We start from the raw sequence: 26,687 nt of genomic DNA, 5'->3' as shown, positions 1-26,687 counted from the left end.
TGTATATACCTTCATTGGGACAATGAATCATTGAACGCTACCAGTCTGTCTACATTTGGGTCCTATCTTGGTTACCTTGCTCACACCACCCGTGACAGTTTCAAGTTTTGTTTGAGTCTTGTCCTCTAAGCCTAAAAACTGCTAACCAGGGACCTCTAGTAAAGACAAGCGTAAAACGACTAGGCTCACTGGTGGAGGTGGACTGGTCAACTGCAATGAAGAAAGGAGATAGAGAGACAAGCCCATGCTGAGTTGGACTGTGGAGCTAAGCCTGTTCCTCTACCAGTCCAATAGCCACTGCCAGTACTTTATTTTCACCTTTGGCCAGCTCTTCCCCTAGGCTAATTATTAACATACGGATTCTCCTTCATTAAACTGGATCTGAAATGATAACATAAGTCGTGTAATTTATTATATCTTAAATGATGCTGATAGCATTTCCCACCTGCATGGTGCTTAACATGTTCAGGCAGTCCTGCTGAATAACATAACACATCTCCTGCAGCTTTCATGACACAAATGTATTTGGCATAAGCAATAACTAATTTCATGTTTAGGCTACTTGTTGTTTTGCATGCACACAAAAATGGGATTAAATAAACCATTTACCAAACAAAATGCTAATTTGGTTATGTAGTGGGCACATTTGGATGGATCTCAGTGGTAAACTGAAATTAATATACATTTTTTTAACTAGCCCAAACCTTCAGTTTTGTTACCATGGGCTTTGCACAGACCGCTGCTGCTCTTTCCCCCAGAACCTTTAACATGTTTTTGTATTTTTTTTACTTTGCACATACAGGTTAGAAAAAGTGTGGTTGATTATATGTATGTGGAATAACAGAATAATTGAAAATGTTATACTGAACTCTGTAATATACCCCATGTTTTTTTTTCTTTATCACATCTTATATTATGTCTGGAGTAATATTTTCTGAAACTGTTAAAGGAATTTTTCTTGTGAGTATACTGTTATAAGTACTGTTTGTGCATCATCCTTGCTTTTATTGCACTTTATTTTTCCCAAATAAAGGGAAGGGCATTTGTTTATCTCTTTGTATGTGCCTGTCACCTTAGGTGCTACTGCATTAGCCAAACTTCCTCACATGCAGCAGAATATTCATCACACACACACCAGGAACACCACACTCACTGAGTTACATATTGTACTTCAGAGAAAAGAGTATGGGTAGTTTAGTGCCTTTTATTTTGCAGCTCCCCGCTTGTATCAATGTGGGAGTAAATTTAGTTAGTTAACTAACTAAATTTAGTTAAACATCTTTCTCTCTCTCTCTCTCTAGTCCATCCCTTAGTTATGCTGCTATAGGCCTAGACTGCTGGGAGACTTCCCATGATGCACCTCTTTCCTCTCTCCTTCTCTCCCTCTCCATCTGTATGCATTTTTATCTAACTCAACATCTTCTCTCTCCCATAGTTCTGTGCTTTCTCGTTTCTCTCCTCTCTCCTTCTGTCGCTTTCAGCAGATATTTCTGCCTCCGGAGCTGCAGAGTCTGGATCTGTGGTTGTGGGCCACCTGCTGCCCCCGTGTTCCTGCTCAACAACTGCTACTACAGTTGTTGTTATTGGCTCTGTTACTAATACTGACGTTATTTTTCCTATAGCTGTCATTCCTATTATTACTAATTTATTAATATTAACACTAAAATTACTATTCTACTCTTTAAAGTTTAAAAGTTTAAAAAAATACTACATGGTCTTTGCATTGTGCCTCTCTTTCTCTCTCTCTCTCTCTCTCTCTGTCTGGTTCTGTCCCAGGTTTCTGCCCTCTTAAAGGAAGTTTTTCCTTGCCACTGTCACCAAATGCTTGCTCATAGTGGGATCTGTTGGCTCTCTGTAATTAATATTATACAGAGTACGGTCTAGACCTGCTCTATAGGAAAAGTGCAATGAGATAACTTCTGTTATGAATTGGCGCTATATAAATAAAATTGAATTGACTTAATTTACTAACTAGTGTCGACTTAATATATCCAGTCTTCTAGCACTACATTGCTGATGTGAATCTCTGTGCTGCCAACTTCTACCCCATTCATACAAACTGTTCCATTAATGACTGATGACAGAAGAAGTTTCCTAGATTGATGATGGCCTTCTATAATTGGAAATTAGCTCCAAATGGAGTCCATCCTAATAGTTCATCCATGCAAAATCAATAGACTGTTGGCTTCATAAGCCCTGGGGCCAGGCATAAAATTGTGTAGATTTATGACTAAAACTGTGTGTACAAACTAAGAGAAATATGCATATGCATTCTTTTTGTCAGATTTATAAAGCCGTACGTACGTACGAAGATGCAAAGAAGTGCAATTTCACCAATTGCGTTGCATCACCGAGGTTCTCCGACTGCTGTATTTACGTTCGACCATTAGGCATGGCTGTGGCTATTTCTAGAGCCCATACCACTAATTCATCACACGTACCTGTAAACCATCATCACAGTATTGCGCAATATCTCAATCATCATTAAACGTCAGAAGGACGAGCAGTTCCTTATTCTGTCAAACAGTTAAATCAGCGTTTGGGTTGTAAGTAGGCCTCAATGTTCCTGTATAGACTAAGCACTGAATGTATAGGGAAGTGATTACATTGATTACACTGCAGCTACTTATTTGTAATGTCTGATGTAATATATAATAATAGTATTTGTTTTGTTGTTTTGGTTAAATGTTTTTTTGTTATGTATGTGAAACAGTGTACATCTTGGGATGCAAGACAAATTTCAGAAAATATTCGGATAATAAAGTGAAATCAAATCGATGATTAATTTATAGAGCTCATATTGAAAGAAACTTTACAAAGTGCTTCACAATTCAGGATAAAATTAAACTATCATTAACATGGAAATAATGGCTGGAATGTAAATAAAGAGTATTTTTATTTACATTCCAGCACATTAAAGTTTATAAATGCAGCTTTGACATTTTAAAGAATGCTGTGTAGACTGCAAAAATAATAAGACGATCAGTGAAACTGTCAAACAACCTAAACAAACAATTACTTACTATAAGGTTACTTCTCTCACTTTATAGTTCATGTCCACCTTATCATTTCACCCCCAGCTATCTCTGGAAAAACGTGTGTACGCCTGGTCTGAAGTATGCGTGAGGTACAAACATTCTCATTGCGCATTCTTCCTTTATTAAATACTAGTTCGAAATATGTACCCTGAGTTTTAGACCAGAGTTCTAATGTTATACTGTATTTCGTACAGTATTCTAATGCTATGTTCACACTACGAGCGACAAAGCTACAAAACGGCCAAGCGTGGCCAGCTACATTGTCGCTGAGTCGCTGTTGAAGTGCTCAAGTGCTTGTTGATGTCGTTAAGTTTTTCTTCCACTTTTTAGACGGAACAGAACAGGAATTGTGGGGAAAGAGAAGGGGACCGGAAATGGTGAAACAAAAACATATGACAAGCTCAACTTTGATTTGTAGCGTGTCACGCAACGACAAGTGTAGTTTGTAGCTTCATGTCGCCGGCTTCCACTGAAAATGACATGTAGTCTGTTGCTTTGTCACTGGTAGTCTGAACACAGGTAAGGCTATCATAGGTGGGTTCATCCCTACTCATGCTCAAGCAGCACTGAAGACTTTTAATCCATGCGCACATGGTCTCACCTTGTGTATAAACTGAGCTTAGACCAGACATTCAGCTCCCATTTCTCTTCAGCTATGCTTAGGGTGGCCGATTATCAGCTACAATATTCAGTATTTTGATAATTATCGGAATCGGATTTTTTATCCAATTGACGATAAAATAAATTAATTTAAAAATGCGCTATTTTGGCTCTGATGCAGCCGCATCTCTGTCTGTAGTCACCACTCTGTAGTCTCGCTCAATGTCCCACCCACAGCACTATCCGATTGGTTACATGTCACGAATCACAGCCTATCAACACTGAAGGCTACTGTGCCACAGTCGGGCAAAGAGGAACACATTCGCAGACTGGAGCTGCTCCGGTGAGTGGACAGAGCTGTGTTTCGAAGATAAGGCAACAGATATTGCTGAAGTTGCATTAAACATTACAATCCTCTACGCTGAAGTTGCAAAAACACCACAATGTTATGATTGATTTCCATCATGACAAGCATGTACAGTTTCCCAGTTACACCACTGAAAATGCCTGAAGTCATAGTCTACGGGATTTCATTCAATGGAGGCAAAAGCGATGACTTTTAAATCAGTCACTCTTTCCCCAGAGTCCCTGAATAATGCACTTTGTTGCAGTGATAAACAGTTACTAAAATGAGATTATTAAGTTTGTTTATTTAGCAATAGCTACATCTTTGAGTAACGTTGGCGCCACTGCCAATGCAATTGGAACATTACGTAAGTAACATACAATTACTTGCCTGTTTGAGTTGGTGTTTTTACATGTTATAGGTAGCCGAACTAACATCAGGTTTAGCAAATGTAACATCAACTTTTCTTTATAGTGATGGGCAAAGCAGTTCTTTTCAGAGTACTGAATCATTCGAATCAGTTCATTAAAAATATTTGTTCAAAAGATGTATTCACCGAATCGTTCAGTGCTTGACTGGAGCTCTGACTGTGTAGTCCCACTCACTGAACTGAAACACGGCCAAACATCCAGTTCAGCTCGCTAACTAGTGAACTGAGAACGGTTGTTTGTGAAGGATAAGCCAGTGAGCTGAGAATTTAGTTGAGAGGAAGGGAGAGGGGCGGGCTTGAGCGACTCAGCGAATGTCTATCACTCAGGGCTCACATTCAGTGTGTACGTTCAGTAAACGAATCACTGAACATGCTCCATTCCCTCGCAGTGAAAAGATCTGAGTAAATCTCAGGCTCAGCCAAGCATTTTTTCCATAGTGCAGGTTTCACAATGCATTGTAAACAATAAAATGGGGTGAGATTTGCGTGTGTGTGTGTGCAGCACTGCGCGCAATAACATTAAATGTTAGCCTATGCATATAATATCAATCTAGATAATGTCATATATCTGGATTGCAGTCCAAATCCAGTGCTGTTTAATCAATGCAGCTAAATGTTATATGGAAAATATTTTCCTTGATATAGACATACAGTATATAGACAATCAAGTTCAATAATGATTCAGGTTGTGTTGCTAAATGAAAAATAATATGTTTCCTAATTAATGCATATAGTGTTGTAACAAAACCTTTATTTTTATATAGTTTAGAATATACTGCAGATTGCAAAAAGTGTCTACATTTGATGGACATACATGAGAGTTGTAAGAATAAAATGTGCATGCTCTCTGAATACACATAATACAGCTTCATAACCAATCAGAAACTGTCAACGCATCATTTCAGGAAGTGATTCAGTACAGATGTGTTCTTTTGAACAAAACATTCACAACGAAGGCAAAAGCAATAGTGTTGTGTCGTTCGCGAATGTTTCTCTGTTGCCCTTGTTGCCCTTTACTGAACAGGTAAGCTAGCAAACTACATGGACGTGTGTGTTAGTCAACACCAAGGTAACGCTGAGTCTCGCAGAGCTAACTTGAATGCGATAGCTAATGTCAACAATTTGTTGATCCATAATTTAGCCAGCTGACTAGCAGAAAAATGGATAGGCTATAACGTTATTTCTTACACATCACTTACCAAGGCCTGTAATACACTCAGTCTCAACCAACGAGTACTAGCTAATGTTGCTGAAGTATGTCCTGAAGCTGTCTGACTCTTTCTTGTAGAGAGGTGCAGGATATTGTTGTTCGAGACTTTAGATAATGGGACTGCATCTAAGTCTTGTGTTAATCCATACATGGACTGCATAGATGGAGTACAGTTATCAGAGCTGAATAGTCACTTCTATTGCTATTGTACATACTCAGCTATAGTAGTCATTAGTAATGTATCGTCATAGAAAAGGTTTCAGTCGTAGTCATCTAGACACTGTTTTCAGAATCAAGATGTTTCGGCTCCCATCCGGAAGTCATTCTCAATTGTGAAAGTAAACTACATTGCTCTGTTTTTGTGTGGGCATCTTGTCCTTAGGATGAACAATGCCCACACAAAAACAGAGCAATGTAGTTTACTCTATTCAATGCAGTGAGGAAAACTGCAAAGAACGGTACATAGGTGAGACTATACAGCCACTTCACAAAAGACTATCAGCACAGACGACATGCTAACTCGGGATTGCAGAGCGCCGTGCATTCGCATCTAAAAGCTACAAACCACACATTTGAAGTGAGGTGAAGATTCTAAGTAGAGAGAAGAGTTGGTTTGAAAGAGGAGTCAAAGAAGCCATTTTTGTGAAAAAAGAGAACCCCTCTTTGAACAGAAATGGTGGTCTGAGATTCAACCTGCCAACGATCTACCACAGTGTATTATCACCATGGTCAAGCCAATCATATGTTAATCAGGTACTTAACAGTGATGAGGGAGGTGCAGCCAGAAAACAATAGGCCTGATTGCTGATTACTGGGCCATCATGGAAACAAAAGAAGTTTCAGGTGAAACTGGGCAGGGTAAACAGCAGAAACTCAGGAAGACTCCTTCCTGAGGGCAGGGCGTAAGTAACACAGAGTAGCTTAAATTTGAGTTCTCAGACCATTTTCACAATTGAGAATGACTTCTGGATGGGAGCCGAAACGTCTTGATTCTGAAAACAGTGTCCAGATGACTACGACTGAAACCTTTTCTACGATGGAACATTCCTGGACGAATGAGGGACTACACCGTCCCATTAGTAATGTAGTAGCCTAGTTTTGAATGACAGGTTCCCTGTTATCACATGTTGTTGATATACTGTATAACATTTAAATAATTGAAACCAACTTAAAGGCTTTTCCAAAGCTGTTTTGCTGTAATAAATGAAGCATACTTGTGCAAATGTGGTTCCAAATATTGGTTATCGGTCTCATTGATTACTAATAAATCGGTATCAGCCCTGAAAAAAAACATATTGGTCAACCCCAGTCTCAGCTCAATTTATAAACAAGATGAGACCAAGGTGGGGCCCACGTAGTACGTGGGCCTGGATTAAAAGTCTGGACGCGTATAGGGATGAACCCACTAGCAATATCTGTAGAGGGCTACACCCATACTCATAGAATCTGAAGTTACAGTACGTAACGAACGCTCTGTGGTCTTACAGCATGATTACATCAATATCAGTAACCTTCAACTCACCTTCTCATAGTACTCCACGTTCTTCTCGGCAGTGGATATAAAGGCTGATTTGAGGTCAGTTCTCATGCTGTTCTGCCAACGGGACCAGTCTCCCTTCAAGGCGTTGTTGGCCAGTTCCACCCGGTCCGCCAGACCATCCACCTCCTCCTGCAGCTGCCAGTCAAACACATATAACAATGACTGAACACCTCTTGGAAAAAAAAAACCCTTCACAGTCTGACAAATTTTGTTGTCAGTATGCCAATATATACAGGTGATGTACTGCATGTTGTCTGTTACTAACAGAGATGGGACAAAGTTATTGTTTCGTAAGTCAAAAGTAAGTCATGAGTCAAGTGTGTTTACAAGTCTTGGGGATAACTACTGCATATGTGAAAAAAGTTGAATAAAGCATTTTGTGTCTCCAGAGGGAGCTGTGTGAAGTCTGATAAATGGCCTCAAGTAATGTCACTTGAGTCAGCATTGGTTGGGTCTGAAGACTACAAGTTAGAAAATGAAAAAAATCTGAGGGCGTGGCGTTAGGAGCGGCATACAGGTCTGGTAAGGTCACTTCTTTCTAATTTCTGCTTGAGGCTAGAGGACTCAAAGTTACATTAGCCGCTACTAGCATAACACAGCTGACTCTCTCAACAAACTCTGTAATGACAAACCTGCACCAGGTTTTGACAAGGAAGAAGAATGCATGGAATAAAAAAGACGATATATCTGGTTCTGTGATTTGGACTGTCCATAGTGAGTCCGACAGTGTTATAGGAGTGCAATGCTTATTATGCACTCTTCACACTTGATGACTTTTTTTTTTTAAACAATCAAGTTAATTTTCTGAAATGTTATTTATTACTTTGAAGTATAATTTATAAAATTTTAAAATCAAACTGGTCAGGTTTGTCTGGTGTGTGTTTTATGCGACACACAATCATTTGTCATCTCTGAGCTGAATGTTTTGCATGTTGCGGTTTGTTTTTTGTCTTTACACATGGATGGGATAATCTGTTGGCTGTCTGCTGATCTGCACTGACAAACCGCCATTTTGAATTTTTTGAAAAACACATTTTTGACATCTCTTCCTAAACCGTACGTCCGATTGCTACCAAATTTTCCGTGGATCATCATTGGATGAAGGTTATCAAAAGTTGTATAAAGCTTGTTGATATCTTAATTAGTTTTCAAGATACTGACCAATGAACTTCAAAAGGGGCATGACTCAGCATATAAATAGACCAAAGTCAACAATCATCACAAAACGTATATGATATGTCAACATAAGTACCTGAAACATACCCTGAAAGTTTCATTAAAAAATCAACCACTAGGGGGCGCTACAAGGGCAAAACATGCGTGGCATAACACAAATCAGACTATGATTTAGAAATTGTTTGTTTTCTTCATTCTATTTGTGAAAATACAAAAAAGGGAGATTTCACTGCTTTTGTCACGTCTATCAGAATCACAAATACTTTATTGATCCCCGAGGGGAAACTCTTTTGCTACAGAACATATTTGACCAGATACAGATCAAAAGCTTTAAACTTCTAACAGTATGTGTTGGCGTGAACCCCGGAATTCCATACAATATTCGTATATGTTTTTAAATGTCAGGACACAGGTTTTAAAATAGCTGACAACCTAAACATTTTCCAGAATATTTGTCAGTGGGAATGCAAACATTGCACATCATTACCCTCTCTCTTCCCTGGTTTCCTGTCTTTCTCAACGATCAACTGTCCAAAAGGGGCAAAATGCAAAATAAAAAAAAATAAAAAAATGCAAAACACTTCACTAAACAATTTTTATTTTAAATAAAATCTTTGCACCATTGCTATTCCTATCATGCCCCTCCAGTGAGAATACTCTATATCTTTGACTGATTTTTATTTTTGGTTATTTAATTATTTCAGCATTTTATCTGTTTATTTATTTATACTGTTAAGCTGACTTCACATTAAGCCTTTAAAAGTGTTGCTGAAGGAGACTTTTGCTCTGATAGGAGTACTAAATTTGACAAATAAACCCAGACAACCGAGTGTGAGCAAATGTTAAATATTTAATGTGTATGTGGACCAGTGCCACATACCACAGCATTTAGTTTGCTATGCCTGTTCCTAGATGGGACTTTATACAAATACCCACAACTCAACAGAAAAACTCATACAGAACAATACAAAGCACACACAGCACAATAAAAATACTGGAAAAATATGAATGAAAAGCACTTGAGCATTCATAACTACATGAGTGATCCCTCTTTAAAGCTGCACTGGTCAATAATTATCAAATAACTATGTGTAATGCTGCTAGAGCTGTCACTTTAGGCAACACAGCTAAAAGGAGAGTGAATATTGCATTTACATTCATCAGAAGGACACACACGCGGCTCCAAATGAATGCTAGTGCTCCACCAAGTCACTGAGCACCTGGTTATTTAGACATTTATGAATTAATCTAATATTAGACAATATAATATAATGAAATTATCCAAACGTAAAATATTTAGTATGATTATACTGTCTCCTTCATCCCCTGCTACAACACCTGAAATCACCGGGCAACTTCATCAGAATCCTCTCAACTTCAGTTCCGCATTCATACACTATCATCAGCTTAAGAAGATCCAGCACATCAATGTCACCCCACTTGTTATTCACTGGATACACAACTTCCTCAGTGACAGACCACAGATTGTAGGGGTCTACACAGAAATATCTCCAACCATCACCACCAACACCGGAGCCCCACAAGGCTGTGTCCTCAGCCCCTTCCTCTACACCCTGTACACTAATGACTGGCTCATCTCCCATCACCACATATTTTAAGTACTCTGACGATACTGCCATACTTGCACTCCTTAATGTCAGTAACTCTGTGATGACTTATCAACACTCCATCTCTCATTTCACTCAGTGGTGTAACAATAACTATATACAGCTGAATGTTAATAAGACAAAAGGAACTGGTCATCGGCACCCCCAACACACACTGCACTTTCCTGGTCCCCATTTCCATCAATTGTGAGACAGTAGAGCAGGTTGACAGTTTCAAATACTGGACAATAAACTCAGTTTTCACCCACACAAAGACTGCTTTTATGATTTACAGTAACTTAAATGTGAAAAGATGGTGGAATGCATTAAACTATTTGCAGCATAGAAAAGTAAGCAGTCTCTGATGGGTCTAAATGTATGTAAATTTAATTTTGCAACCCTGCTCGCCATTTTAAAAAAAGATAAGAGGTCGATTTCAGTGCAGTATTTCTCCTCCTCTATACATAAAGTTACTGCAGCTGAATAGAGGAGGAAGTTGGGGAGTTAGAAATAAGTGGACATTGTTTTATTGCACAATGTCGTGGTTCATAACTTAGTGGGCTCTAAACCATTAGAGGAGCATTAGATAACCATTAGAAAATTACTGGAGACACTGACCAAATACATCCCAATAAACCAGAGTTATTATTTTAAACGCTTAAAATTAAGTTTGAAAACATGGTTGAAGGACAATTAGGTCTGTAGTCACTGAGCTAAGAGACAATGAAAGTGGCCAGCATTTTTGTGTCTGTTTATTTAACCTGTGCATCACTAGTCGCCTCCACCCAGGGACTACAGATGAAAATGATCTTTTAGCTATATCTGGTACAAGTATTGTGCATTGTCCCTGCTAAATAAACAATAAATAAATAATAAATACAATACAATACATATTATTATGTATATTTCAGCTTAAATAAATACATTTAGCCTGAGACTATATGAAGACCCTAAAGCACACATGGTATTACCTCTCCTCGCAGTGCAGATCATCAGATGTTATCATGCTGCTGAATGCAGCTGGATTCACTGAGTCTGAGCAGGGATTAGCTGTCTGACATTTAGACTGACAATGGCATTTACTCAAGTTCAATAAAGCATGCCTAACATAGGCTTATCCACAGCATGTATACACATACACAGACACACACTCATAAAGTGTGGAGATCTCAGTGGCCTGCTTGTTACTACAGTGATATAGATCCAGCCACCTTGTCAAGGCTATGGCTGAATAGCATCTAGCATTTGTGTGTGTACGTACCGTTACTTGTTTCCCCTACCAAATTGTCCAGTAGTAACATAGGAGCCAAGGAAAACTTCAGCTATGAAGCAGTGTTCAGTGTAGTAACTGTACAGTAGAGTTAGTCCACTAAGTCACTTCATGAATGTGAAAAGTAACAATAAAGTATTTTATCCTATAAGGAACACAGAACAAACAAAGTTATTTACACAACAGACTGTACAGACTTAGGTGGTGGCTTTTTCTCTGGAGAGTCCTGCTGAGCCACTCACATGTAGTATCCTAGTTGTGATCTGTTTTTTGGAGTATCCTGGTTATGTGTTGCACATGTAAACATCATATCCTGGCTTAAGGCTCCAGAAACCTGGATAAGCCCAGGTTTTGAAGAAACTGAAGCTGGATTAAACCTGCAGCCAAAGTATCACTGTTCATATTTATTATTAGATTTTTATTTTACTGAAATATGGCCTTTCTTTTAGCTGTTATAATGTAAAATAGCACAGTATTGTATTTTTTAATGTAAATGTGTTTTTTAAATGTATTTTTTATATTTTGTTTGTCTCAGCCAACGGAGGGGCGTGTCTGTGTGTCTGCCGCCGTTACATTATCTGTGAATTTCCTGGTCTCTTAGTTAAAGGTTATTATCAGTGTGGCTGGATGACTCATCCCATGTTTCAAACCTGTGCTCCTCAGACTTCCTCTTACTTCACAAAATACGGCTCTTTTTTTACACATATCCAACGACAGGTCTAGAAAAATCTGTAGTTTCATTCCACAAACCTCAATCAGAATCAGAAATACTTTATTGATCCCCGAGGGGAAACACTTTTGCCGCAGCAGCTCACTATCACGTCAGTGCACACAGGAATAGAAGTACTTAAAAATATAATACACTATAATACAGGTCAGAAAATAAATTAAGTACCAAGTGGGTATAAGTATAAAATAAAATAAGTGTGAAGTACAAAGCTGGTTTAGACCCTCCATTTTCGAAATCCTTACAGTGTCTTCTTTTACCATATACCTTGCATTCTCACAAGTATTCACAGCGCTTCACTTTTTCCACATTTTATGTTACAGCCTTATTCCAAAATGGATTAAATTCATTATTTTCCTCAAAATCTACAAACAATACCCCATAATTACAGCGTGAAAGAAGTTTGTTTGAAATCTTTGCAACTTTCTTAAAAATAAAAAACAAAAAAATCACATGTACATAAGTATTCACTGCCTTTGCCATAACAAATTGAGCTCAGGTGCATCCTGTTTCCACTGATCATACACACACACAGGTCTATATAAGGCCCCACAGTTAACAGTGTATGTCAGAGCACAAACCAAGCCATCAAGTCCAAGGAATTGTCTGTAGACCTCTGAGACAGGACTGCATCGAGGCACAGATCTGGGGAAGGGTACAGAAACATTTCTGCAGCATTGAAGGTCCCAATGAGCACAGTGGCCTCCATCATCTGTAAATGGAAGAAGTTTGGAACCACCAGGACTCTTCCTAGAGCTGGCCGCCCAGCCAAACTGAGCGATCAGGGGAGAAGGGCCTTAGTCAGGGAGGTGACCAAGAACCTGATGGTCACTCTGACAGAGCTCCAGCGTTTCTCTGTGGAGAGAGGAGAACCTTCCAGCAGAACAACCATCTCTGCAGCACTCCACCAAACAGGCCTGTATGGTGGAGTGGCCAGATGGAAGCCACTACTCAGTAAAACGCATATAACAGCCCGTCTGGAGTTAGCCAAAAGGCACCTGTAGGACTCTCAGACCATGAGAAACAAAATTCTCTGGTCTGATGAAACAAAGATTGAACTCTTTGGCCTGAATGGCAAGCGCCATGTCTGGAGGAAACCAGGCACCGCTCATCACCTGGCCAATACCATCCCTACAGTGAAGCATGGTGGTGGCAGCATCATGCTGTGGGGGTGTTTTTCAGCAGCAGGAACAGGGAGATAAGTCAGGATCGAGGGAAAGATGAATGCAGCAATGTACAGAGACATCCTTGATGAAAACCTGCTCCAGAGCACTCTGGACCTCAGACTGAAGGTTCATCTTCCAACAGGACAACGATCCTAAGCACACAGCCAAGATAACAAAGGAGTGGCTACGGGACAACTGAATGTCCTTGAGTGGCCCAGCCAGAGCCCAGACTTGAACCTGACTGAACATCTCTGGAGAGATCTGAAAAGGGCTGTGCACCAACGCTCCACAACCAGATGGAGCTTGAGAGGTACTGCAAAGAAGAATGGGAGAAACTGCCCAAAAATAGGTGTGCCAAGCTTGTAGCATCATACTCAAAAAGACTTGATGCTGTAATTGGTGCCAAAGGTGCTTCAACAAAGTATTGAGCAAAGGCTGTGAATCCTTATGTACATGTGATTTTTTTCGTTTTTTATTTTTAATTATTTTGCAAAGATTTCAAACAAACTTCTTTCACGTTGTCATTACGGGGTATTGTTTGTACGATTTTGACGAAAATAATGAATTTAGAGAGAATTTTTCTGTTTTGGAATAAGGCTGTAACATAACAAAATGTGGAAAAAGTGAAGCACTGTGAATACTTTCCGGATGCACTGTACTTCTGGTTCCGACTGGAGTTTGACTTGAAACAGCTCCTTAAACAGTGAAGACTTTCCAGCCGCTCAGCCGTTTCCTTCAGTTCACCATTCACTTTGCAGAATAACTCCTACAAAAAGTAGTTGGAAACAATCTTTTTTTTTCCTATATGGATGCCAGTTAAGTCAAAGTGCTAATTTACTCTTTAGTAAAGGTACCCATATAACAATATGAAATGATTTAATTCAAAGTGAAAGTCCTGCATTCAAAAGTATACAAAGTAAAATTACAAAAGTAGTAGTGGTATTCTAACTCGAGTTTTTGTTGAGAAAACTCTAAATAATAGTGGAATATGTTTTGGTGAAACACACCTGGTTCCTCACTGTGTGCTGCTAAATTAGAGCGACATTGCCCCCTCCTGGTTGTGTTGTGTCACAGAAACACATTCAGTCTGTCTCTGGAAAGGTTGACTCATATAAAATACTCAGTATTTTCTTTTCAATAAAAGGTCAAGCACATTTTTACAGAGGGGAGGAATTTAATTTTGTGCTGTTTGGAGTTCATAAAGTTTTTCATATTGGTCAGTACAGTTCTGAATAACTGATCATACCTGACATTCCTAGATGACTATTCATATCTTTTCCAGTCTGTAGTCCAGATCTGATAGCAAAAAGAACTGACAGCAGTGTTATTAAGACACCTACTGCCCCACACAGTGATGTTAACAAAAGACATCACATGCGTTTTGTGTTTAAGACAGCTTAGTCATGGAATGTGTCTTCCAGTTATGACTGAATAGATGCCAAACCCAAATCAGATCAGCTTTGCATTGCCGTGTCTCAGTGTTCTCTGTGCTGACAATGCTTCAGCTAAGCTGGCTTTTTGGACCACATCTAAAAATATAAATCCATTCAGCTATTTGTTGGTCAGAAAGCACATGATCTTAATTACATATGAGGGGAAAAAGAACTGCTTGCTAGCAGCCTCTATGATGTTCAATACCCTTGTACTGAGGGTGGCTCTACAGTACAGTTGTTCAGGGGTCCAAAATTTTGAATCCAAAATTTTTAACTTTGTCTTAATGTCTTAATTCCCCACCAAACACACTACTTAAAAGATTTGATAAGGGATTCGAAGGAATTCAGCTACGATAAGCGGACTTATGTCCCATGTTGAGTTTTGGGTACTAGGAACTGAAAGGACCTGTGAAGACTTCCAGTCTAGAGGAAAGACCACAAGGCCATTAAGATCAAAATGGGAGCAACAAATTTCATGGTAATTATTTTTTGTCATGGACCAAAGTGTGTGAAAGGAAATTTCACTGCTAGAAGAAAGGTCAGGAGGTCACCAAAATCATTTGAAATTATTGCACTAACTCCGTCCAGTAGTTGAGGAGATACAGTATCTTTCTCAGGCTGAACATGAGTGGGTAGGTTTGAGCATTGAACCTCAATACTTTTTTGGTACCTACCAAATTCTGTTTGCATTGCCAAGCATCCAAGTATTGAAAGTTGGCATCAAATGTCTGTTCAGATTGGTAGTCTTGTTTCCTTATTCTTTGATCAGATAGTTCAAAATGCCAGTCAAAATTCTGCCTTTTAGGATTTTAGGATATTTTATTCAGGTTGAGTTCTTGTATGGCTGCTTGTGTTTAGACAACCATTAACATTTGACAAATTTGACTTCCTGTTGTTAAATGAAAAAAGGGTTTTGCATGGGGCCCTGTTCAGACCTGGTATTAAAATGCGTCTTGGGTGATCCGATCATAAGTGGACAGCTCCAAGTAAGTGAGTTTTACACCTGGCATTAGAAAGTCTCCACATGCGTCTCGAGTGACCACTTGTGATGAGATCTCATTTCCCCACTATATGTGCAAATAAACACGTAGGCTACATCATTTCCATTTGCAAAGACCAATTGCATTGTTGTTTTTAAATTTTGAATTTGATGAATTTACTGTTTATCAGACCACAAATGAGACAAGAATTACTACTGTGCCCGGCCAACTCTGAAGTTGACAAGGTGAACGAGTCCATGACAAAGATGTTTCCAGGAGAGGAGCATGTTTGCAGCGGTGTGGACACAGCGGAGTCCGAGGGTCAACATGTGTACCTGACATCTAGTATGCCTCCCCATCGCATCACTCTAAAGGTGGGAATGGTGGGAATGGTGATCATGCTACGTCAAAACTTGGACAAACAACATGTTTCCTACATCCCTGGAACACTTACACTTCCTGTCCATTCATATAAACTTATTTATGATGTGTTAAAAACTTGTGGACATGCAGCAAAATACCATTCAATTAAAATGTCAAATTGTGTAAAAAAATTTCATAATAAATGTCCTCGGACATGTATAGTATTACTGATATGCAAAATGATGGAATTTCTCAGTAACCCATTTTATCCTGTAGCTACAGTAGCAATAATATGGCCTGCTAAGCTAAGACATGTAGTAACTACAATGAAGCCTAGGGGTCAGAAGGTTAAAATTATTTCTATTAACCTGTACCCCAAGCCTTGTCAGTAAGAAAATAGCCTACAGTTCTTTATCCAATAACACAGGTGTATAATGTATACTAATACATTAATGCAATCAGAGGGAGCTCCTTTAAATAAAAGCTGAATGAAAGCCGTTGTGTTTCCTTGGCTCTTATTCAGCTCAGCGTGTGGCCACATCATTTCTTTGACAAAAAGCCCAACTGGAAACAGTAACAAAGAGATCTAGTTGACATTTCCCTTCTCATTAGTACAGATCTGTTAAAGGCAGAAGCAGACTGATATGCATTCGAAGCTGGAGGACTGAATTAAAGACACTCCATTCTCACACACACACACACACACACACACACAGCTAATTAAAGCAGGAATACAATATAAGTATGTGGGGGAAAATCACAGTCCTGCCTCTTAATTAAAATCTCACAGATGGATCTTGATATCAGCTGGGTGAAGGGGATACACACCTGCAAATCTATACACACACACACACACACACACACAACAGCACATAGATGCACCTCAATTAAAGTGTCTAAAAATAGCTCTGTCCTTTGCTTTCCTAACTTTCCGTCTTGTGCTTTGTCTACTGACATTTTGAAGCGAGTCGTCATCTAAAAAGGATGTGGGAATTTTCATTACGTTGCGATTAGCTGCTGGGCTTACAATGTGAAATAATATTGACAGCTCTTTTTTCCATTGAGCTAAGGACTGACTTCCAGCCGACAAGCCTGGATATCTAGATAATCCCCCCAGGAAGCTCTTTTTCCTCCCCAATATGAGCTGGGGTGGCCCTGTGGGAGAGGCCCCACTCCATGCTTCACTTTATTACACCTAATCTCTGTGAAGATGACTGGAGGACACACAAACACATTGGCTAGCTCAGAGGGACACAGGGAGGGAGGAGGGGAGTGTGTGTGTGTGTCTGATTTGCTGTTAGTGCGTGGATGTAAAATTGCACTTACCGCTTCTTGGTCGACTTTTCTGGAAGCCAGGACCTCTTTCTTGGCTTCAAACGCGGCCTGGATGTTGTCTCTCCGTCTCATCACAGCCTGAGTCAGACCAGCAAAGAGTTACTTTTAATAAAACTTTCTCAAAGTCATACAGTTTTTTACAGAACTCACTAATTGCCCAGGGGCCCGTTTCCCAGAACAATTGATCTTGGTGAGTGTTTTGAAGTGTGATTCTACAAATGTTCATTTTGACACACGTCTCCCCAAACAGCTGATTGGCCTGGAGTGTCAGGTCAGCGTTAAAAATGCTAAATGAAAGAGAAAACAACACAGGGCAGCTACAGTCCCACAGAACTGTAGACCGTCAGCCCCGCCGCCTGCTTTTAACCTGATGGTATGATCTCTGTCTGTCATCACACGCGATTGGTTGCACGCACATACACATCAACACAACGTGCATCAGTCAGTGCATGGAGCGCACGTGGCCGAGCAGTGTGGAGAAAAAAATGGGCAGCACAGGAGAAAGAGAGAATGAGAGAAAGAGAAAAGGTAGAGCTTAGAGGGAGCGCATTAAAAAGAAGAAAAGCACGGGAGGAAAGTGGCACAAAATGCTGTAAAATATCTTCAGATACAATTCAATTCAATTTTATTTATATAGCGCCAATTCATAACAGAAGTTATCTCATTGCACTTTTCCTATAGAGCAGGTCTAGACCGTACTCTTGGTGACAGTGGCAAGGAAAAACTTCCTTTTAACAGGCAGAAACCTTGGACAGAACCAGACTCAATGGTGGGCGGCCATCCGCCACTGCCGTGTTTAAAAAAGAAAAAAAACATACTAGGGCCACCCTCAGCACGTCATATCAAACTACCTTTCCCAAGTTGATTCTGTTTTAAAAAACCTAATCATGCTATGTAGGAAAGTAGAAGGTGCGTATGCATCGAAATAATCTGGAAAATACAGACCTATATACTCTTTTCTGTCAGGTGGAAGTATCTCAAGTTACTCAGAGCTACCAGAGCTTCATGATGATCAACATAAGTCCAGTCAGAGCTTTGAGGAAACAACAGGTGCAAAACAAACACAAGTGCACAAAAATTATATATATGAATATTTATTCCTGTTGCCTTAATTATGAAAGTGCAATTGACTAACTCTTTAAACTGAAGACACTTGGCTGTTTATAACTATTTTAGATGCTGTTTTAAAAGTAAAAGATATGTTACTGGCGTAAACAGAAAAATATTTCAACAAAACACTTACAGTATATGTTTGGTAATGACAAATTTTAAACAAATGCAAATTAATGTAATAAAAAATAGGAGGCGTTTGGAGATGGCTCACAGGCAAGGGCGTGTAGTTTTGTAGACTTTAAGAGTGCTCAACAGAAGATAACATGAGTCAAAGACAGTGATGTAATAAATAAGCACAACATAACCTGCAACTTACATCCCTTTTGGTCAAACAGTCCCAGGAAATAAACTCAGTAGTGATAAATCAACAACTTATTAAAAAGTTATTTTTACGCATTTCTGTTTGTGTTCCCACCGCATCTTAGGCAAATTATACCGATAACAGATTTAAAAAACGGTGTCTCTGTTAGAGGTGTTTTTTTTGCACATGATGAAACAAATAACAGTGAAAACTCCAGAGCCCCCGTCCACAGCACCCAAATAAAAGCAACTGCATGAGTGTCTCTCTCTCAATCACAAACTCTGTTTATCTCACTTTTTGTAGCCACAGTAGTGGCGTGGCTCTAGGAATGGTAATGTCAGCCGGTCAGTACACCATTTTGGACCAAACTTGAATTTCTCAACAACTACTGGATTGATTGGCACAACATTTTGTACAGTGTTTCCCAGATGAGTCCTAATGTCTAGTGCTAATTAGCAAATGTTAGAACGCTAACATGCTAAACTCAGGTGGTAATCATGGTAAACACTATAACTGCTAAACATCAGCATTGTCATTGTGAGAATTTTAGCATGCTGACATTAGCATGGCTGTAGACTGTCTTAGTCGACTACTTTGTTCTGAACATCACTAAACATGACAAGTTGTGTTTTGGCACGGTTTGCTTACTGTGTTAATGGGGTGTTTGAGTAAACATGAAGTTCAGCACTGCAAACTGCCCCCATACTTCCTGGGCCATCAGACAGTACTCCCACCCAAAGCAGGGACTTTTCTGGTGTAATTCCAGTGAAAACTCTGTTTGTTAACCCTGAGTTGAGGGAAACTCTGTGTTTTCAGTTCCAGAAACAGAGATCACTTTAACTGTGGGTCAGTTACTGTGGGAATATATGTTGTAAACTATCCCTGAGTTTCTCTCTGTCTCCTCCCGTGCTGCCGAGCTGAAGGCGCCTATAATTTCCTCATTCATACAGTCGATATCAAAACGCATATCGGAGCGCATTAATTTGCAGACGTTTACGTCAGGAGGACATCAAGATCCCCAGTTGGGTATTAGTTCGTTACCCAAGGACAATCTTCAACATAACCGCTTTTATGATCAGCATTTCTGTTACTATGTTTAAATGTAGTCACTGAATGCTGTTTAGCAAGATTTTTAAATGACGTCTATATATAAATAGACATCTGATAATTTACTCAGTTTTAACCTATATGCAAATAAACTACAAATCACCAAAATTATTATTACTGGGATTGACTATGAGATTACAATCATAGGTCTATGAGTAAACTATGTCTTATCTGTTTTATCTATATTTTCATCTTCAGTTGCTGCCACCTGCATTTTGTCCTCATCAGGTTACAGCTGAATAAATATATTTAAAAATGTAATGTAACATACAGTAGGATTCCATCACTTAATCATCATTTACCAGACTTGAATTTCCTTAATGGGCGATAGAGTGGACTACTCTGAATAAAATGTAATAGTGTTAACTTACTGACTCTTTTCTCCACTTCAACTCAGGTTCTTTCACAGCTCCTGCTGCTGTTTTTAAAGATAAATGCACATAATCTGCATTGGCTAGCATTAATATTTCTAGCTCCACTGGATTAAAATGGATACTCTGCTCTTCATAGTATCGGAACTCCATTGATGAAGGCTTTTTTCCCCCATTCATCACGCACATTTTTAACTCAGAATGATTATACTCAGTTGATTAAAGCTACTTTCTGGAAGAGGACCCAGCTCAACATATGGACCAGCAGACCTTATCTTCTGTTGTGAGGTGGAGGAGTTCAGATGTGAGCTGTGTGGTCTGGGCTCACCTTCAGGGTCTCTGCACAGAGGACGTACTCGTGCAGGGCCGGGACAAGGACTTCAGACAGATGCTGGATCTGCTCCTCTGTTTCCTTACTGCATCGCTCCACACAGCTGGCCACGCCCTTTAGTGGTTCTGCCAGCTCCTCCTCTGACCCCGCCCACTGGATGTAGGTGGGGTTGTACTGCTTTAGCTCATCCAGATACTCTGGAAGCACAGAGGACACATTTAAACATAAACCAGTTGGATGGGTTAAACAGTTACAATCAACAACTTGTGATTTGTTTATCCAGTAACCTTATCCCTTAGCCTTTAAGTTCAGAGGGGCCTGACCATGTAATGCGTTGTAAGTCAAAAATAGATTCTTTAATTAATCCTACAACTGACAGGGAACTAATGGAATGCTAAAATGGGAGTAATGTGTGATGTACGTTTTGTTTATGTTAAAAGCTCTGAAACATATTTATGAGTAATGGAATCCTACCTGAACACACTATCCTCTATCAACAGGTTTGGTTATTTCACATGAGAGCTCTCTGTGTTTGTGCTTTTATCTGTGCTCTTCACGTTCTTCTGTGCACCAGAGATTAACAATATTTTAATTCAAATCTGGTGACAGCTGTTGGGTTGTTTGGTCACTGTCAATCAAATCTGATGAAACCACACCCCCACAGTCCTGATGGGTCCTCAGTCCTCAGCAAGTTAGCTGAGTGTTTAAGGTGTTTTTTTAATGCACATTTTCATTTATTTAGTCACAACTAAATGTTAGAGAGAAGTACTTCAAAGAGTACACGATTCAGCATTGCACTCCTATAACACTGTCAGACTCATGATGGACAGTAAAAATAAATAAAAAAGGATCGAACTCGATGCAGCAGAACCACAGCTATCTATTGTATTCCATGCATTCTTCCTTATCAAAACCTGGTGCCTACATTACCCACAATGCACCACGACCACTGACAGTGCAGTCAGAGATTCAGGTGTGTTATGCTGGTAGCGGCTAATATAGCCTGGAGCCTCTAGCCTGAAGCAGAGATGAGGAGCGCTCTACAGAGGTCTGGAAAGCTCACTTCCTTCTAACGTCACACCCTCAGATTTTTTTCATTTTGAAACTTGTAGTCTTCAGCCCCAACTGATGCTGAATCAAGTGACATCACTTGAGGACATTTATCATACTTCACAAAGCTTCCTCTGGAGCCACAAAAGGCTTTATACAACTTTTTTCACATATGCAGTAGTTATCCCGAACACCTGTAAACACACATTGATGTGTAAAATCAGTGGAGTTCCCCTTTAAGATTTGAAGACAAGTTTTCAGGGGCTTTTAAAGCCTCACTGCACTAGGACTGGACTAGGTGGAGGCGTTACAGTAGTGGAGGCGTGTAGTAATAAAAGCATGAATGACATTTTCTAAATCTTTATGCTGAAGGAAGGGAAAGATTTTTGCAACGTTTTTTGGGTAAAGCAGGACTGTGCCAGAGATTTCACATAGAGCTCAAAATTTGGGCTGAGATTACAACACACTGAGTGTAACATTTTGGGCAAGCAGGCCAATAAAATTTGAATGACTGTGCATAACAGTATCAGGGCCAAAAAGAAGAATTGTGGTTTTGTCAGAGTTAAGAGAGATCTATTCTTTTGCACGTATTAAGTTCTCCCTAGTTTGGTAGAATTACTATGATTAAAAAAGAGACCCAGCTGTGTGTCATCAGCATAACAATCAGAGGAAAGCACTGCAATGATTTATGTGACCAATGGGCAGCATGTATGCAGGGAACAGGACTGGACCAAGAACTGACCCATGTAGCACACCACAAATTAAAAGGGGCTGATGACAAAACATCATCATTTATGGAGACACACAAATATGGGAAGATAACATTTAAAATGGATAGATGGATGGATGGATGGATGGATGGATGGATGGATGAAAAGTTAAAAGTTGAAAATGAAAGCATTCATCCTGACATAATTACATAATGACACAAGTGTAGAAAAAGTTCAAATTCAAGCTTTTTTCTCATTTCTGACTTTTCTTTTAATAAACTATTGGATGTTTTTCTTTTCAAACATTCAGAAACAACACTGAAAACATTTTTTTCTTCTTTTTCTTACAAATCATCAGAAAGTGAAAATTATTTGCATAAAGAAATTTTAGATATCAGTAAATGTCAGATTGTTTTCATGCAATCCATTGTTTCGTGGTACAAAATACTTCAACTTTTTTTTTTATTTACATTTTTATGCTTTCATTCAACTTGGCACAACATTTGACCTTGCTTAGTTTCCATAGCTTCAGCACAGTATTTAAATGAGTTTCATGAATCGTTAATTTCTGTTAATGACCTCATCAGTGTGCCTGCCACAGTACCTTTCTGTTCCTTGATGATCCTCTGGGTGACTTTGTCCACAGAGCAGACCTTGTTACTGAAGTCCTCCACATACTCCTGCATCAGAGTGAACTCCTCCGGCCGGCTCCTCAGACCTCGTACAGAGTTGGCCACCGCCCTCACTGTCTCCCCCATCCTGCTCAGGAAGCCTGGACCCTGTTTCCTGAGAGACAACAACTCCTGCCGGAGTCACACACCAAGGCTATAATTAAGCAGTCCATCAATGTTGATTCAGCTCCTAAATGTTCATACTGTTCTAAATGCATTACATATAACTAGATTTTTAGAGACCATAAATAAGATGCCTGATTGGGGGAATAAAGCTGAATAAAGAGAGAGTTTGTGATGCGCTGAAACTATTTGGCTCCATGAAATCAAACGGCTAATATACCTGTAGCTTAGCGGAAAACAACACCTTCTGGTCAAGAGTCCTACAAGCTTGATTTAACATTACAAGATTAATTAAATTCAAATTTATTTATATAGCACCGATTTATAACAGAAGTTATCTCATTGCACTTTTCCTATAGAGCAGGTGTAGACCATACTCTTTATAATTTTAAAGGAATTTATTTATTTATTTATATATATATATATATATATATATATAGGAATATTTAAACATTTTGGAAAATACACTTTTTCTAAACGTGAGATGGATATCAGTCTCATGTCTATGTGTTCAGTACAGAGATGGAGTCAGGATGTGGTAAGCCTGGCTTAGCATGAAGAGTGGAAACAGGGGGGGAAAGCTAGCCTAGTTCTGTCCAAAGTTCAAAAATAAACCTACCAACATCTCTAAAGCTCACTAATTAGAATCAACATGTGTATCTCATTTGTGTCTGATATAGGCCTACTCTGTAGTGGAACAACCGCCCCACCCCCCCATTCATGGGATGGGTTTTTTGTGTGTGTGTGAGACACCTGTGCAGTGAGGAAGACTTTGAAGTGCTGGCTATAGGACAGTATGGGATGTTCAGAGATCTTGTTGAGAAAGCGGTGCAGAGCTTTCCTCCTGGTCTCGATGAAGTCATCATTAAAGCGCTCCACCATGCCTTTCATCACAAACTTCTCCGGCAGCGGCTGAGGACACAGCAAGACACAAATTCAGGCCTTGTATGTGTGCAAGGTAGATTTTGCATACCATTTTAAACATTAAAAACTGTAGTAATAAAAAAAAAGATATAATAGAAGAAAACAAAAGTATGTACGATTAAGATAGTCTGAGCAAGGCAGTTCATGCTCGAAAACCCTCCAGTGTGGCTGAATTACAAAAATTCTGCAAAGATGAGTAGGCCAAAACTCCTCCACAGCGCTGTAAAAGACTCATTACAAGTTATCGCAAACGCTTGATTGCAGTTGTTGCTGCTAAGGGTGGCCCAACCAGTTATTAGGTTTAGGGCTCAATCACTATTTCACACAGGGCCATGTAGGTTTGGATTTTGTTTTCTCTTAATAATAACAACCTTCATTTAAAAACTGCATTTTGTGTTTACTTTACTGTGTTTACTGTTATCTTTGAATAATATTTAAATTTGTTTGATGATCTGAAACATTTATGTGGAACAGACATGCAAAAAAAAAAAAAAGAAATCAGGAAGGGGGCAAACAATTTTTCACACCACTGTATACTCCTCATACATATTACATACATATATGAAGGTTAAATAGGAGGAGGGCCAGATGGATGTAAAGTTGGTCTAAAGTGTCTATGATGAAAATGAGAAAGATTTTTTTTTTTAAAATGGGAGGAGATCCTGATGAAAATAAATTTGTTTGAAATGTCTAATAAATAAATGAGAAATCTGAGAGACTCCCATTAGCATGCACTTTTGAGATGGTCACATTAGTTCCTGTCTTCTGTCAAGTTGCACACAGTGTAAGGCTTTAATATCTGATCATGAGGTAAAAATAACCTGTGGAACATCAGTCAGGCTTTATTCCACACTGCACAACTAATCTGGCATCGATGAACGTCTGAGTATTGAACTTAATGCGCTCTGAACAGATACAAACCCCCCACTATCCCTACGTCTGTACAGTATGAACAGGAAGGTGGTCTGGTGTTCTGAGGTTTATCTGTGTATATACAATTAATGTATTGTATTCAGGTACATCACTATCACATGTCCTAATAACTAATTTATTAGAAACTAAATATGTTAGGGCCCTTTCACACCTAACTCTTTGGGCCCAGATGTTCTGACTTTTCAGTTTGATCTGAACCAAACCTACATGTGTGAAAAGACCCTAAGTTCCAGGTCTCTACAAGTTGATTTTCATACTGTATGAAAATGAATGAAAAACCAAAGGAATCCTGGATGGTAAGAAAAATACTTTAAAAAATCTAAAACTCCACTGAGTGCTTTGTAAAATGGCTGACAATAATGTTGTGTGTGTGGCTTGTGGTAAATCAATCAATCAAACTTTATTTGTATAGCACCTTTCATGCAGGTTAGTGCAGTTCGAAGTGCTTCACAGATGACTGACAAGACGATAATAAGTGTAGAGTGTAATATAGTTTAATAAAATTAATTAAAAGACAAAACAAAGATAAAAATGATGATAGTGAAAAAAAGATTAAAAGCCATAATAATAAAAAAATAACAGTAAAATAGAGTTAGATAAAAGCTAGACCCAAAACTAGATAAAATAGTTAAAAAGACACAACAAAATAAAATAAAATTGATAAAAGGGATGAAAAAAACAATTTGGCCTACTAATAATAAAATAACATGTTTACAACAGAAATAGAATAAAATAAGAGAATAAAATTATGTCTACAAACCAGTCCTAATCAAAAGCCTGGCTGAAGAGACAGGTTTTAAGTTTACGTTAAAACTTCTACATTTCAAGACTTCCAGCTGCTCTCAGCTCCTCCGGCAGACTATTCCAGCGGCTTGGGGAATAAAAGCTAAAAACTGCCTCACCAAATGTTTTAGTTCTGCAATTTGGAACAACTAACAAACTCGTGCCAGAGGACCTGAGTGTCCATACTATGCTTACTTGTATGAAGTAAGCATGTGAGACATATATGCCGGTGCCAGACCATGAAGTGCTTTAAAAACAACTAAAATAATTTTAAAAATCGATACGGAAACTATCAGGCAACCTATGTAAGGACTTTAAAACAGGTGTAATGTGTTCTCTCTTTAAGGTCTTGGTCAGCACTTGGGCCACAGAGTTCGGAATCAGTTGGAGCTGATATATACGTTTTTTGGGTAGGTCGATGATTGGACTTTTAAGTAAAAGTCGGGTGTAAGCTGACCAGATTGATTGGTTTTAGTTCGCTTTAAGTGGAATACCATGGTGTCATCTGAGAAATGAGACATGTCTGAAATGCAGGCGTAATGGCATGGGTTGAAGTGAAGGGTAGAGGCAGTGAATTCGGAGGTTTGAGCAACATGAGGGATGCTGTATCCCGAGCGGATGGTGTGGATGCAGACTAATGGCAAGTCTGCAGTAAGAGGAAGGCGGAGAGGATTTTGGGCTGGCTCTTGACGAAGAAGTCCTCTGTGAAGCAAAGCTATCTGTGGATGGTTAGAGGCCCAGCCGGGGAGTTTAGAGAAGAAGGTAAAGGTAAACTTTGATGGTATGCGTTTGATAGCCATAACGGAATGGGTGTAGGTGGTCAAGGTGACAAGATCAGACAACGGGATTGAGGGTGCTATACTGTTGATGATAGATATCGGGAGACAAAAGGATTTACATGTTGAACGTCAATGCCGAATATGGAGGACCTGGTATTTGGTGGGTATCTGCAGGGGGGGCCAAGCTTCGGAACTTCTAGAATGACAAATGAGAAATGAAAAACGAGAAAGAAAGTCGAGACAGAGTTGGAATGACCGGGAACATGAGAC

The 26,687-nt window shown here is 39.2% G+C and overlaps 1 protein-coding gene across 1 annotated transcript in view; it reads right to left on the bottom strand.

The window, feature by feature from the left end:
• The window catches only part of snx7 (sorting nexin 7), a 77,590-nt gene that overhangs the window by 26,705 nt on the left and 24,198 nt on the right, over positions 1 to 26,687 (bottom strand). Inside the window, exons 4-8 of the mRNA XM_044176706.1 lie at positions 23,752 to 23,910; positions 22,809 to 23,007; positions 20,442 to 20,641; positions 17,213 to 17,299; positions 7,147 to 7,299 (exon numbers count right to left, since the gene is read on the bottom strand). Coding sequence (XP_044032641.1) covers positions 7,147 to 7,299; positions 17,213 to 17,299; positions 20,442 to 20,641; positions 22,809 to 23,007; positions 23,752 to 23,910 — 798 coding nt within the window. The remainder of the gene's footprint in view (positions 1 to 7,146; positions 7,300 to 17,212; positions 17,300 to 20,441; positions 20,642 to 22,808; positions 23,008 to 23,751; positions 23,911 to 26,687) is intronic.

This window comes from Siniperca chuatsi, linkage group LG19 (genome assembly GCF_020085105.1).
Source record: "Siniperca chuatsi isolate FFG_IHB_CAS linkage group LG19, ASM2008510v1, whole genome shotgun sequence".
In the NCBI taxonomy this organism is placed as follows: domain Eukaryota; kingdom Metazoa; phylum Chordata; class Actinopteri; order Centrarchiformes; family Sinipercidae; genus Siniperca; species Siniperca chuatsi.
This window is presented reverse-complemented; position numbering and strand designations above follow the sequence as displayed.